The following is a 13,989-nucleotide window of genomic DNA, read 5'->3' as shown; positions in this document are numbered from 1 at the left end:
AGCAGTTACAGTTCCCTCTGTCAAACCTCTTAAAAAAAAAAAAACTTCCCCAGAATACGTTGGTTCAGGCAAAAGAAAAACCATCTTGCGTCGGAAACGTCCAAGGTTCCTTTGAAGTTTGACTTGACGAAAATGACAGGGCACCCAACTGTTTTGTACCAACAAAATCTTATCTTCCTTCTCTCTTCGATTTCGGGACGATAAGACCATAGCAGTTACAGTTCCCTCTGTCAAACCTCTTAAAAAAAAAAAAAAATACTATCTACGAGTATTATGTTTTGAATCTACATCAGTTAGGTATCCAGTGCCTAGAGTATAAGTACATTTAATTTTAGGTTTATTGGAATCACCGAATGATTATTGGTGGAGGTGACAAATTTCCCATGTCATTTCCTTTGCAACTGGTGTCAATCAGTACCTAAGCCTTGGATCAATAGCCTTGTATAATAGAACAATACATAATCGCATTATTTACAAGGATTAGGTATAATAAAACAGCTCGCATTAGATATCAAAAAGGATTCAAGTATGTATTTCAGTATTAGTGGATGTGCCTAGTGCTCCGTGCAAGCAAACAATTGGAGAGTTTGGCGTCTCCACTAATTCATTGGAATTATACTACTCGTATCTCGTATGTACCTATTGTACCTAATATTATAGTAATCTCTATCAAAACACAATACAATCTTATCAATGAAATTGCTAGATAGCTACCAAAATACCAAGAAGCCGAAAATTATCCTCCCGCTGGGTCTACCATTAACAATAGGTGAAGTGTTAATAACCAATAGATTAACCTTCAATACTCGGTTACGAGTGTTAATAATATACATTGCTATGCTTTTGTCATTGTTGTTGTTTTGGACTCCTGTGATTTTTTGAAGGCTTCCCAGGGAGTGATGAGACTGCTAGATACTGTCTCAAAACTCCAAACGATGGACACTTTTTTATCTCCTCACAGAGTCTCAACAAAATCTGCCTGATGTTATGCCAATATGCAATACTAAACGGTGTCTTCAATTAAGAAGTATTTCTTGTTCTCATCCGTCATTTTTAAATCCGTCCATCAAGCCAATAGCGAGATGACATTTTTTTGGAGCTTCCCTACTGTCAGAGATATACGTAAGTTTCAAGTTCATTATAGCTCTGCCGGAAAATCCTGCATATCTAGATGAAATCCTGCTGTCTCAAAACTCCAAACGATGGACACTTTTTTATCTCCTCACAGAGTCTCAACAAAATCTGCCTGATGTTATGCCAATATGCAACACTAAACGGTGTCTTCAATTAAGAAGTATTTCTTGTTCTCATCCGTCATTTTTAAATCCGTCCATGAAGCCATTAGCGAGATAAGGACATTTTTTGGAGCTTCCCTACTGTCAAAGATATACGTAAGTTTCAAGTTCATTATAGCTCTGCCGGAAAATCCTGCATATCTAGATGAAATTTCAGGATTTTCACAGCCTATCCCTGAGTTTCTGACGCAGCAGTATCCTTTGAACTCGTGAATATTTTCACAGTCACGAGTTCAAGATAAGTGGGGGTCTTATCACAGAGCCTCGAGGCATTTTCATTATTACCATGTTCAGCTTGTACATTGCCTCTTCATTTGAGAATAATTTTCTGATGCCTGCTCAAAGATAACTTTAACGCTTTAACGAGTGGATAGATAGGTGACGTATTGAACGATTTTTTAGCCTGAAATGCTCACTTTAAATCGATAAAAGTGTTATAAGTTGAACTATAACGTAGTGCAGGTATTGTACGTAAATACCCACGGGCCATATGATCAGGAAGATCAACTTGCCACAGTTTTATAGAAATTATGATGTGCCATAAATATAACTAATGGTATCCTCTCTCGTGCCACACAACCAAACCACCCAGCTTTATTCTGAACTTTAGAGAGGAGCAGATTGGCTATAGATATGTAGGTATTATGTAGACACTGTGTAAATGCCATAACCGAATCGTCTATAATGTACACAGAACTTTACATAGTTACTTATTATGTTATTTATGTACAGAATAGTATGTTATAGTAGTTATGAGGAGCCTGTCAACCGAGAATTAGATCATGATTATCAATGATCCCATTATATCAACATGCCAGTAAAATGGACTTAACAAAATAGCGATCATTGGAAGCACTGGGAGCTGTACCTTGTAGCAATACATTTAGTCTTCTTCGACTGATTGTCTATGATGCAACATGGTTTAGACTTCTCAACAGCGTATGATGGTCACATATTTATCCTCGATCTGGAAAGTCGCACTTGCTCGATCGGAAATTATATCAACATGCCAGTAAAATGGACTTAACAAAATAGCGATCATTGGAAGCACTGGGAGCTGTACCTTGTAGCAATACATTTAGTATTCTTCGACTGATTGTCTATGATGCAACATGGTTTAGACTTCTCAACAGCGTATGGTGGTCACATATTTATCCTCGATCTGGAAAGTCGCACTTGCTCGATCGGAAAAAAGGAAAAATTACCAACTTTGTAGTTACGGTAATCTGCTTCAAATTGGTTTTAAGTTTTAATTATTTAATAATATTTCTTTTAAAAACATTTGTTACAGTATGAATTGGCTCCATTACTTCTAACATGAAAAAGTTCAAGCCCTGTTAATAAAAGATGACCCAGCGAACTTACAGTTGTACACTAATCACCTCCCATTATCATTAACAACTGGGGATGACAATGGTATGACGCACACTTGCTGCTTACACCCTGTTATACCTACGTACTTTTTACACATGACAGAGCTTTCCTCTTCAAATTGATATTTCGTTTGACCTTTTTGCTTTTAATGGGTTTAAGTTTAAAGCCCTTTTCTTTGGGAAGCGAAAGTTCATTTTCACACTCTGCAAAAGCTGGGGCATAAACGAATTTAATGTTTGTAAATGCCTTTTTAACATCATGACAGAAGGCAGAGATGAATTTAATGTTTGAAGATACCTTCATTATACGCTATGATACCTTTTTAACATCACGCCAGAAGGCAGATTTCACTTATGGTTAGAAATCCCGTTGGACATAATGACAGTTTAGTTTGAAAAGCTTTTTAGAAATTTTATAAAACGTGTATAACAATATTACAATAAACTTGGATTTGATTTGATCTGGAGGTTGGTGGTTCGAGTCCAAGTCAAGTCATAAGATTTAGCGTAGTGTATTAAACGGGGAATGTCATTTGTGACAAGCATTTATGCTTAACACAATTAAAATTCCTTTTTTTTTAGAAATTTTAAGGTTTTGGTTCGATGCTTTTAATCTACCTTACTTTCCTGACTGGCGAAAAATAAAAATCACTGGGTTTCCTATTTTGAGGTACGGAAATTTTGATTTAATTAAAAATCATCAGAAAAACATGGAAGTGATTTCCCCTGATGATTAATAACCAGTTGAAGATGTGTCCAAACATAATCGATCGACGACCCCCTGTCCAAACATAGTCGACCGGGCGTCGATCGATTATGTTTGGACACCATCTTGAGACCTAAGCGAAACAGAAGGGCAGGCAGCATAGGTTTTTGTTGTCCTTTCTTTCAAAATTTCTAAGGCAGCTCACTGGTAAACTTACTTAATCTTTCTTGTCGCTTGCGTTCATAGCAGTCAGCTATCCTTCGCAGTTCACTCTGAATAGACATAGGCATAGGATCTTGTCGATCTTGTCCTTTCTTTTTGCCTCTCCTAAATCGAGAGCCTTTGCTTTCGTCACTGCCTCTTCGATCAGAAGACCTCCGCTTTCGAAACTTGCGACCTTTTCCACTCTGATCCGATGCATTTGAATCTCGACTGTTTGAACGGTTTCGAAACCGTTTTTTAGATTTTTTTGACTTATTTTTGGAACTATTCCGGGAATCGGATGACTCTCTGCTATTAGGATACTCATCTGTTGAGTCAGGATATTGAATCTGTTTTCTACCACCATCTGCATTCATGCATCGTTGAAAACATTCTTCGTATTGTTCATTATCAGAGTCTTGGTTCCTAGAGCGATTTCTGTGTCCATTTCTCCCGGAATCGTTGCCTGTTGATCCTTTGTGAATTGCAATGACTAAAACATTGTCACATTTCATTATCACGGTAGCTATCTTTTTCGACATGTTCGCATGAAATATGTATAAAATTGTTGTACCTGTATTGAAGCGGTTTCTTACTAAAATTTTGACTCAACAATAAAAAATTTTCGTAGGGGAGATTGGCATATGAAACATTAGCCAAAGGTTAGAGATTGGCATATCAAACGGTCAAAGGTTGGCTTGGAATGCCATTGGGTCTCTTCCAGTATCTGTTTTCTACCACCATCTGCATTCATGCATCGTTGAAAACATTCTTCGTATTGTTCATTATCAGAGTCTTGGTTCCTAGAGCGATTTCTGTGTGGTCCATTTCTCCCGGAATCGTTAGAACCATCTCTACTGTTTGATCTGCAAGGACTTTGTCCAACATTGTCATCATAACATCTTTCAGCAACAAAAGACATTTGACTTTTTTGTTTTTTATTATATTTAAATGCTAGAAAGCACTTTACGTTGAGATTCTGAGAGAACTATAGTACGATTATGTGTGTTTGAAATTTGTAGTGATTATAAATTTGTGTTTTCTGTATTGAAACTTTATGATTTGGTGAACTTTGTGTTTTCTGTGTTGGAACTTTATGATTTGGTGAAATTTGTGTTTTCTGTGTTGGAACTTTATGATTTGGTGATTAGTCGAGTAGAACATCGATATCTTTTATTCATTCATTTGCGTGGGCAATGTAGTTGACATATGCATAATCCTTGTCCTGTGAAAGGGTTAGCTGTTCAGATCCAATGGTCCCTTGCGGGATAGCATCAAACTTTATCTAGGACTTTGCTGGTGTATGCTTCTACTTAAACTACAGTAGAACTCATCCCATATAATCCTTTACCTACTTATTTGTTATCTATTTTTCTTCATTTGATTTTCAGTAGTTGAAGCGACTGAAAGATTCCTCATTTTTGTGAAGTCCATGAAACCACAGCATATCTGAAATTTATCATTGAATATTTTCTATTGATTAGAACTCATTCCATATAATCCTTTACTTATTTGTTATCTATTTTTCTTCATTTGATTTTCAGTAGTTGAACAGTTGAGGCGACTGAAAGATTCCTCATTTTTGTGAAGTCCATGAAACCACAGCATATCTGAAATTTATCATTGAATCTATTCTATTGATCAGCATCTGTATTGAAGAGGAGGCTCTTTATATTAACGATACTTAGAGCTTGTTATCAATCAATAAATCAAGTTAATACATCATTGTGGTTTAGAGAAAATATTGTGTGTTTATAAATGAAGTGTTCGTTCAATTATTGATTTGGAAAGTCTCCCAGCCAAAACTTGGCTAGTTCGACCTTTACTTTGCGATGTTTCTGTTCTGTCCTTGTGGCCATCTGAAAATACCACAAAAACCTCCCTAGTGTTTTTTCATGAGATTGTCTTCAAGAACAGATTTGAAAATAATTTCAACAACAATTTTGGTTTCTTTTTCGTTATTTTATGTTTTGTGTGTGGTATGTAATATGTTACCTGTTTCGGAAGAAAATCAATGTTTTATTTGAGTGAGTTTAATTAGTAAGAATTTTGTGTAGAAAATTGTGGTTTAGAGAAAATATTGTGTGTTTATAAATGAAGTGTTCGTTCAATTATTGATTTGGAAAGTCTCCCAGCCAAAACTTGGCTAGTTCGACCTTTACTTTGCGATGTTTCTGTTCTGTCCTTGTGGCCATCTGAAAATACCACAAAAACCTCCCTAGTGTTTTTTCATGAGATTGTCTTCAAGAACAGATTTGAAAATAATTTCAACAACAATTTTGGTTTCTTTTTCGTTACTTCGAGTTTGTTTTATTTGATTTCATCAGAGTGAAGAAAAGTAATGGAAAGTAAAAACATATAAAATACAACATGCTGATCTTAGAGACAAATACTTATATCATTCTAGTATCGGCTGTAGATAATTCCAGTAAATTGTTAACAACCATTTCACCAGTTGTCAAAACCACCATGATCAAAGTCATTCCCACCATCTTGATCATACCCACCATCGTGATCATATCCAACATCGTGATCATACCCAACATCCTGATCATAATACCCACCGTCTTGATCATAATACCCACCGTCATCGTAACTATTGTTATATCCATAACTATTGTCAGGCCCATAACTATTGCCATAATCATGTGCTTGGTCATTGACAGAAATGCGCGGGTAATGACCATAACCGTGGTGCGTCCCGTATCCACCACCATAACCATACCCTCCATACGGCACATACCCTCCAAACGGCCCATACCCCCCATACCGAGGGTTAGGCACAATTGTGTCTACAGTTTATGACAAGGAGTAAAATCAGCAATAGAGAAAGTTATTGTACATGTTTAAAAATAAATAAAAACTGATTTATTGAGAAAATAAAAATGAAAATTGAGATGGTGTTCCTTTCTGAGACTCTTTCGCCAAGGAGATAATGCATTTTCAACATAACCCCCTGACTTCCAAAGCATATTTCATGGTGTTTACCCACAGAAACCCATGTATTAAAACATCTCCCTTCATGGGAGACGGACTTTCGGTGGCGTAGCGTCCATGTAGGGCGTGTATGGCGGCCATACACTCGAAATTTCACTCAAATACCCTTAAATATTGACTTTAAATAATTAATGTATTTTTATTAGATGAATAAAAATTGTTATCCCTTAAAATTGTTAAAAATCCCTTAAAATCCCTAAATCCATTTTTATCCCAGTCAGAACTGAAAAAGTCCGGGACTTTTCAATTCTTGGCCAAAAATTTCACTCAGAGGCCCTCTTTCAGATAACTATCGAAAATACATATGTGACCCGTGGCAGCAAATGTGGTCGCGCTACTAAGTCCAAAGAGGAATCTCCTTGGTGGGGAAAAAGTACGATAGTAAAGCTACATATGTTTGGCCTATGGTTTGCAGTAGTAATAGGATCTTAATATTAAGTACCTTTTATCTTTTTATCATCTTTTTAACACCACTAAGGTTAGGTTAATTTTAGATATTATTTTAGTAGAGGTAGTGAGGTCTGAATAACACATGCGATAATACATACACGATACCCGATGAAGAGATGATTATGGCATGTGAGTCAAATACCCATATTTTAACTATTGTATTTTTTGTACTTGCAGCTCCTCTGCGCACCATCTTTTGAGGGGGGAGAAATTATTGTCTATAAATTAGGCTATTATTTGTGCAATATGCAATAATAAAGTCAATATTGACTAGAATTAGGAGAAACTGTCTACCTAATGGTGTTTGGGATCCATGAGGTCCAGGCATAAAATGATAATTTCATTATTTTGTCTATTACATTTGAGGATTTCAATTGTCTTTGTCTTCCAGGAAAAGGAAGCTTTTCCTCACTCGGACGTAAATCTATGTACAGTTTTTCATTTTCAAGTTCTTCTAGTGTTGTTGACATGCACAGACAGCTAAGAGAATGAAATAAGCAAAATCATTAATCTTGTATGACCTGAGATTTAAAAGGAATTTTAAAAGGAATTTTAATTGTGTTAAGCATAAATGCTTGTCACAAAAGAATCATCCATTTCTAATATTTATGTTGACGTTTCTAATTTTTGTAAACATTATTAAGACGTGTGAGTATTAATAAAATGATTTTATTCAGTGAGCTGTACTTTTGCTATATGGTAGGTGTTGTGTCTTGTGGTTTTGTAGTGTCGTACGAACTAAGATTGAGATTGTTGGACTATCATCTCCAATATTTTATAATGCTTCAGAGGTCGAATAGCCAAGTTAGACCAAGTTGAGCTTTGATTTTGTAAAATTACTGCACGAAAATTTGTCTCCACTAGCATTCCAATTTCTTACCATTACACACAATAGTAAAATATCAAAAGTACACAACACATGACTATCAATTCCACCCATCCCAAGTTACTTTCATACCATTTGAAGTTTAATCTCACTCCAATTTTAACACTCGAATATTACCAAATTTTTGCATGAAGTCTATTCTAATTTTGAAAAATAGATAAGTAATTCAACAAGAAAAAACATGTGTGCCTACAGACAGAATGAGAATATTCTTCCTCAGGATTGTTGTCCACCCTCATCAGGAACTTATCGTTCACGTCCACAAAGCAGAAATGACAAGAAGAATGAATCTATAATTCCTGACAATTTGTGTGGACCTCAAGATTTCTCTCGACAGAATAAAATGCAAGATCCATATCGTCGTTACAGATCAAATAATGAAATGCAATCTCCGTCATCAACTTCTCGTCCGCGAAGTAGAAATAACAAGAAAAATGAATCTATAATTCCTGACAATTTGTGTGGACCTCAGGATTTCTCTCGACAGAATAAAATGCAAGATCCACGTGCTCGTTATAGATCAACTAATGAAATGCAAGATCCATGTGCTCGTTATAGATCAACTAATGAAATGCAAGATCCATGTGCTCGTTATAGATTAAATAAGAGTAATTCCCGCAGTTCAGAAAGAAAACCCTCACGGAAAAGTTCCAGGACATCGACAGATTGCTTTCTACCAGATATGAACCCTAATGCCAATCGTTCACGCTCAGGCATGAATCCTCCTAATAAATATCAACCTGGGCGAAATGAATCATATAGCACCCAGAATATGCAGCCTGGTAGAAATAACCAAAACAGATCTTATAGTTCTCCGAGAAATCGAAATCAATTTGATCCTCAAAGTTGTTATCCCGATAACGAAGAAGAAGGAGCTGTAGCACCATATCAATCGAGTAGATATAATAGGAATGGTTCTCAAAGGAATGGAAAACAGAAACGATACTCGGAAGATCAGCCAGGAATGAACCCTAATAGAAATCGGTCAGGCAGGAAAAACTATGATATTGATGAAGTTTGCAGTACTGACAATATTGGACCCGGTAGAAAAAACTATGATATTGATGAAGATAATAGTACAGATAATGTTAGACGCGGTAGAAAAAACTTCGATATTGATGAAGTTTGCAGTACTGACAATATTGGACCCGGTAGAAAAAACTATGATATTGATGAAGATAATAGTACAGATAATGTTAGACGCGGTAGAAAAAACTTCGATATTGATGAAGTTTGCAGAACTGACAATATTGGACCTGGTAGAAAAAACTATGATATTGATGAAGATAATAGTACAGATAATGTTAGACGCGGTAGAAAAAACTTCGATATTGATGAAGTTTGCAGTACTGACAATAGTGGACCTGGTAGTAAAAGCTATGATATTGATGAAGATAACAGTACAGATAATGTTAGACGCGGTAGAAAAAACTTCGATATTGATGAAGTTTGCAGTACTGACAATATTGGACCTGGTAGAAAAAGCTATGATATTGATGAAGATCGCAGTATTGATAATTTTGGACGCGGTAGAGAAAACTTCGATATAAACAAATTTTGCAGTACTGATAATGTTAGATCAAGTAGAAGTATTATAGGTGGATCTCAACGTGGATCAGAGCACCGGTTCATGGACGACACAAAATCTCTAGAAGCCCTGGGACCCAACAGGAATCAACGATACTCGGAATGTTGAAGAGTTCCAAGGTAGATCTCGACGTAAACTCGACAGAAATGTTCAATGCAATTCGTTTGATTAGAAATAAATAAAATATATTAATTTTTAGTGTTCTTTTTTTTTGAATGTGAAGAAGATGATGAGTAAAAAGTAAGAGGCAACCTTTTAAAATACATGGTATTTACACCCGTTCAATCTGTAGGTATTCTTTTCGCTGAGAATTTAACTCCCTCTATCTTTGACAAAGGTCTTCTTCTTTAACAGTAGTTTGCAGTACTGACAATATTGGACCTGGTAGAAAAAACTATGATATTGATGAAGATAATAGTACAGATATTCAACTTGATTCTTTTTTTTTTTTTTTTTTTTTTTTTTTTTTTTTTTCAAAATAACAGAATGGATGCTTTGATTGTAGAGACTGCATAAAGTTGTAGTATATTGAACGTTCTTAATCATAGTCAAATGAGACGACATACATAAAATACAGAAAAAATAGCTGCATAAATTCTGTATCTAAATAACATTAAAAAAAGAAGTAATAGATAATAAAAATAGTGAATTATGATGTGAAGTGAACGTAAAACCAACACTATGCCTAGTCTAAAACTAATGCACATTTTATTGGACAATAAATTGAATTCTCAAGTGACAAGTGTGGTTCATTTCAGTAAAATGCATCAGTGAATCTAAATTCATTGAAATAATAGGACTAAAAAAAAATATATTTATAAAGTCTCATAAAATGAAAAATAACAATTTCCTATATATTTGTATTGTAGAAATTTTAATTGTGTATATAATGCATGTAAATAGTTATACCGATGGTAAAAAATACACTTTACCAAAAGCTAATACCAAGTACATATCCACCCATAATATTAGACATAAACACCATTATGTAAACCGAACATTAGCTGTCAAAAATAAACCTAATCACAACAGTAAACCTCTTGGTAAAGTGCATGTTGTAATGACTACAACGGCAAAACCCTTAAAACTAAAGACCGGTGCAAAACGTACTAGCCCCGTTGATAGTTTTTCTTTGAAACACACTTTACATGATGTCACTTTGAAGAAACCTATATTTGTTACTCCCAAAGAAACAACAACTAAAGCATCACCACTAGTTCTTAAAGAAGGCCATGTTCAACCTATGGATACTACTATTGATCTCTTAGACTTACCTTTAACATACAAACTATTTAACAATGAGGATAGAATTAAACTAAATGATCTCTCTAATACAAATAATTTGGCACCACCTACTTTTGATTTAGCAACAAAATCTACTCCAAATGTTAACGAAGAAAATTCAGGAAAGAGTCCGCCATATTTTGATCAATATCTCCAAAAGGATAGTCCACATTTCATGCAACCCGTTAGGAACACGAGTTCTAATGGATCCATTATGAAAATTGATGATTTGGTCTCAAAAGGAAATCACTTTATGAATGATAACAACAATAATAATGATGACGAAGATGAGGATGATGAAGAAGATGATGATATTGCGGATGATGAGGATGAGGATGACAATGAAGACGATATTGCTGTATTTGATGATGAACTTACAACATCTACATTGGCATCGACGTCAAGGATGATATTAACAACTACAGCTTTGCCATCAACTACAGCAAGATCTTCAAAGGTAAGAACGTAAGAACTTGGGTTTCCTGTTTCCTCTGTGTTCCAATTATCATTCATTGAAAAATTTCAACCAGTATTTACATGTGGACAACAGCATGGTATTTACACCCGTTCAATCTGTAGGTATTCTTTTCGCTGAGAATTTAACTCCCTCTATCTTTGACAAAGGTCTTCTTCTTTAAGTTTCAATGGAGCAGTTGCAAATGGGTAAAAATTATAAATAAATGGTAGATTCCTATGTAAAAAGTTGGGAAAAATTCAAATCCGAAATCAAAACTCCGAAAAAATAACTGTAAAAGATCCAAAATTCAATTTTTATTTTCCGTTCTAATGAAAGAGTTCAAAGATGTGTGACGTCAGACTTAACGCAGTTTTTTTTTGTCCGCTAGGTAGCGCCAGCATGCAAGCACGCTTACGGAGGAGCAGAAAGAAATGCGCAGAAACGTATGCGCACAGAAACATTAATGTGTTGCCTGCGAGGGAGCTTTGCTCGATGTGACGTCATCGTGTACGGGAGCGTATGCCGTGACGTCAAAGTTCACGATTTACCAGTACTTTTTAAATCGATTCATCTCGGGATCTAGAAGTCGTAGGAGAAAAAGAAAAAATCCGTTGGTCCTCATTTTTTCTGCTCTATGACTTTGAACCATCACCCAAGTAAGCGCAACTGGTCTATTCATACTCTAATGATATTATATTATACTGCAATGCTGGATTCATATTATAGAGGAATTCAACAACATTGTCATTGAAGGATTGAGTCATACATTTTTGTCAGATTGCTATCGAGGAGTAAAATTCAGAGTAAGATAGAAATATCAAAGAATAACAAAGTTATACAAGCATATTTTAGGACATTTTTGTTAGATTGCTATCGAGGAGTAAAATTCAGAGTAAGATAGAAATATCAAAGAATAACAAAGTTATACAAGCATATTTTAGCTTTAAAATAAAGTCTGTTTATTTCTGTAAATTTCCCTTTAACCTCAACTTTACTTCCGGCCTCTGGATCTCCGATTACGAGCGTTACATCTTATCTCTCTCAGACAGTTCTTGTATTCTTCCGGCTCTTTACCTGAAAAGGAAAATTAGGTATTCGAAAATTAGAGATAAACGTTATTGATACCTATGTGCTTTATTCTGCTTGGTAATTTATTCCATAAAATGGCTTTTGGTTTGACTGTGGACGTAAAAGGATTTTAAATGTGCGCTTCCAGTTGAAGATGTGTCCAAACATAATCGATCGACGACCCCCTGTCCAAACATAGTCGACCGGGCGTCGATCGATTATGTTTGGACACATCTTGAGACCTAAGCGAAACAGAAGGGCAGGCAGCATAGGTTTTTGTTGTCCTTTCTTTCAAAATGTCTAAAAGTGTTTTATTAATTTTACGTTCACACACTCTGCTTTCATGATGACATAAAGACAATACAAACAAAGTATATGTACTCTTTAATGCAATTAAAGTCAGAAAGTATGCCTGTTGACTTTAAGCTTGGAAAATTGATTCTACGAACCATATTGAAAAAGTGAGTGGACTTTTGCTCCCAATGATTCAAATGTGCCCAATGATTATCTAGAAAAACATGTCTTCTTCATAAACTTAGAGGTAAACATAACTCGGTGTTTTGCTGTTTTGTGCAGAACAAAATCCCCTACATAACCATTTACCTATACCTACTCAGGTATCAAATACCTACAGAAGTCCTAATATGTAGATTATTCTCGGGTGAAATCTCAAGTCTGAAATGCTCAGATATGTCTACTGACTCTACTGCATACATTTAACATTTCTGTGCTTAAAAATTCTCAGACAAATGTGTAGCCTACCTCATTAATTAACATCTCTATTATTGGCCTATAAAAACTCACCATAAAAAGCAGGGTACTCATGTTTGATGAACATGCTGTCGGGGTTTGGTGTCAATTAATTTACAACATTATCACCACATAAAACAATAAATTATAAGTTTAATAACTTTTTTGTTACAATATTTCAGTCATTGAACTCGCTGATTGTGTTAGTGGCCAGTGTTTTATTAATTTTACGTTCACACACTCTGCTTTCATGATGACATAAAGACAATACAAACAAAGTATATGTACTCTTTAATGCAACTAAAGTCAGAAAGTATGCCTGTTGATAAATTTCCGTCCTGGCAAGGATTCGAACCCAGCACCTCGGGGTTGAGAGTCAGTGCTCTTCACCACTCGGCCACAGAGGTGGGTACAAGGAGATATTTGTTTACAGGAAAATATCGCGATTTAGCATAAGCCTTCAGTGCGATTTGTGAAGATGTTCAAATGTGTAACAAAGGTAACACTCAAAACATATATTATTGCGTCTAGTGAAGTGCAGAGTGCTTCGAGCCTGTGACATATAAAACTGACCTATATTTCTCCCTTACTAATGAGTCTTTCTCATTTCACAACACTAATAAGACTTTGAATTATGAATGGATTCGGAAGAACAAGTGAAGTGTTCTTAAAAAATTCATCTCAACATTTTTGCCAAACATTTTTCTCGTACCTACTTAACCATGTACATTTTTTATTGCGATTGCGAATGTAATTTATCAATGTTGAATTTCGTTTTGAAAAATACAAATACATACGAGTATGTATAACTACATTGTTTATTTTCGACGCATTGATATATTTATGTATTTCTGATTTGTGCACTCGAGTTTTGGATTATATTACTCAGTTGCCGACCACTAATGATTCATTGCATTTTTGAGAAAAATCCATT

General features: G+C 35.2%; 3 protein-coding genes across 4 annotated transcripts in view; 2 read left to right on the top strand and 1 right to left on the bottom strand.

The window, feature by feature from the left end:
* Positions 1–3,539: 3,539 nt before the first annotated feature.
* Positions 3,540–4,730, bottom strand: LOC113465952 (arginine/serine-rich coiled-coil protein 2-like). Of its 2 annotated transcripts, none has more exons than XM_026820937.1 (2): positions 4,317–4,730; positions 3,540–3,939 (listed from the first exon to the last, which is right to left on the bottom strand). In XM_026820937.1, exons 1-2 carry the CDS (start codon positions 4,495–4,497, stop codon positions 3,566–3,568), a joined length of 555 nt encoding a protein of 184 aa, XP_026676738.1. In that variant the 5' UTR covers positions 4,498–4,730; the 3' UTR covers positions 3,540–3,565. The 2 variants fall into 2 exon arrangements, with proteins under 2 accessions (XP_026676738.1, XP_026676739.1); XM_026820938.1 differs by having other exon boundaries at positions 3,540–3,997; positions 4,375–4,730.
* A 2,894-nt stretch (positions 4,731–7,624) lies between these two features.
* On the top strand, positions 7,625–9,694 carry LOC103505646 (GATA zinc finger domain-containing protein 14-like). Its single transcript, XM_017442518.2, has 2 exons — positions 7,625–8,432; positions 8,472–9,694. The coding sequence occupies exons 1-2, from the start codon at positions 8,090–8,092 to the stop codon at positions 9,602–9,604; spliced, it is 1,476 nt and encodes a 491-aa protein (XP_017298007.1). The 5' UTR covers positions 7,625–8,089; the 3' UTR covers positions 9,605–9,694.
* Positions 9,695–9,981: 287 nt separating this feature from the next.
* LOC108251947 (autophagy-related protein 3-like) overlaps positions 9,982–13,989 on the top strand; it is a 31,380-nt gene continuing 27,372 nt past the window's right edge. The window contains exon 1 of the mRNA XM_026820934.1: positions 9,982–11,237. Coding sequence (XP_026676735.1) covers positions 10,329–11,237 — 909 coding nt within the window. The 5' untranslated portion in view covers positions 9,982–10,328. The remainder of the gene's footprint in view (positions 11,238–13,989) is intronic.

This window comes from Diaphorina citri, unplaced genomic scaffold (assembly GCF_000475195.1).
Source record: "Diaphorina citri unplaced genomic scaffold, Diaci psyllid genome assembly version 1.1 scaffold187, whole genome shotgun sequence".
Classification (NCBI taxonomy): Eukaryota; Metazoa; Arthropoda; class Insecta; order Hemiptera; family Psyllidae; genus Diaphorina; species Diaphorina citri.
Note: the sequence above shows the minus strand (reverse complement) of the source record. Positions and strands in the feature narration are given on the sequence as shown.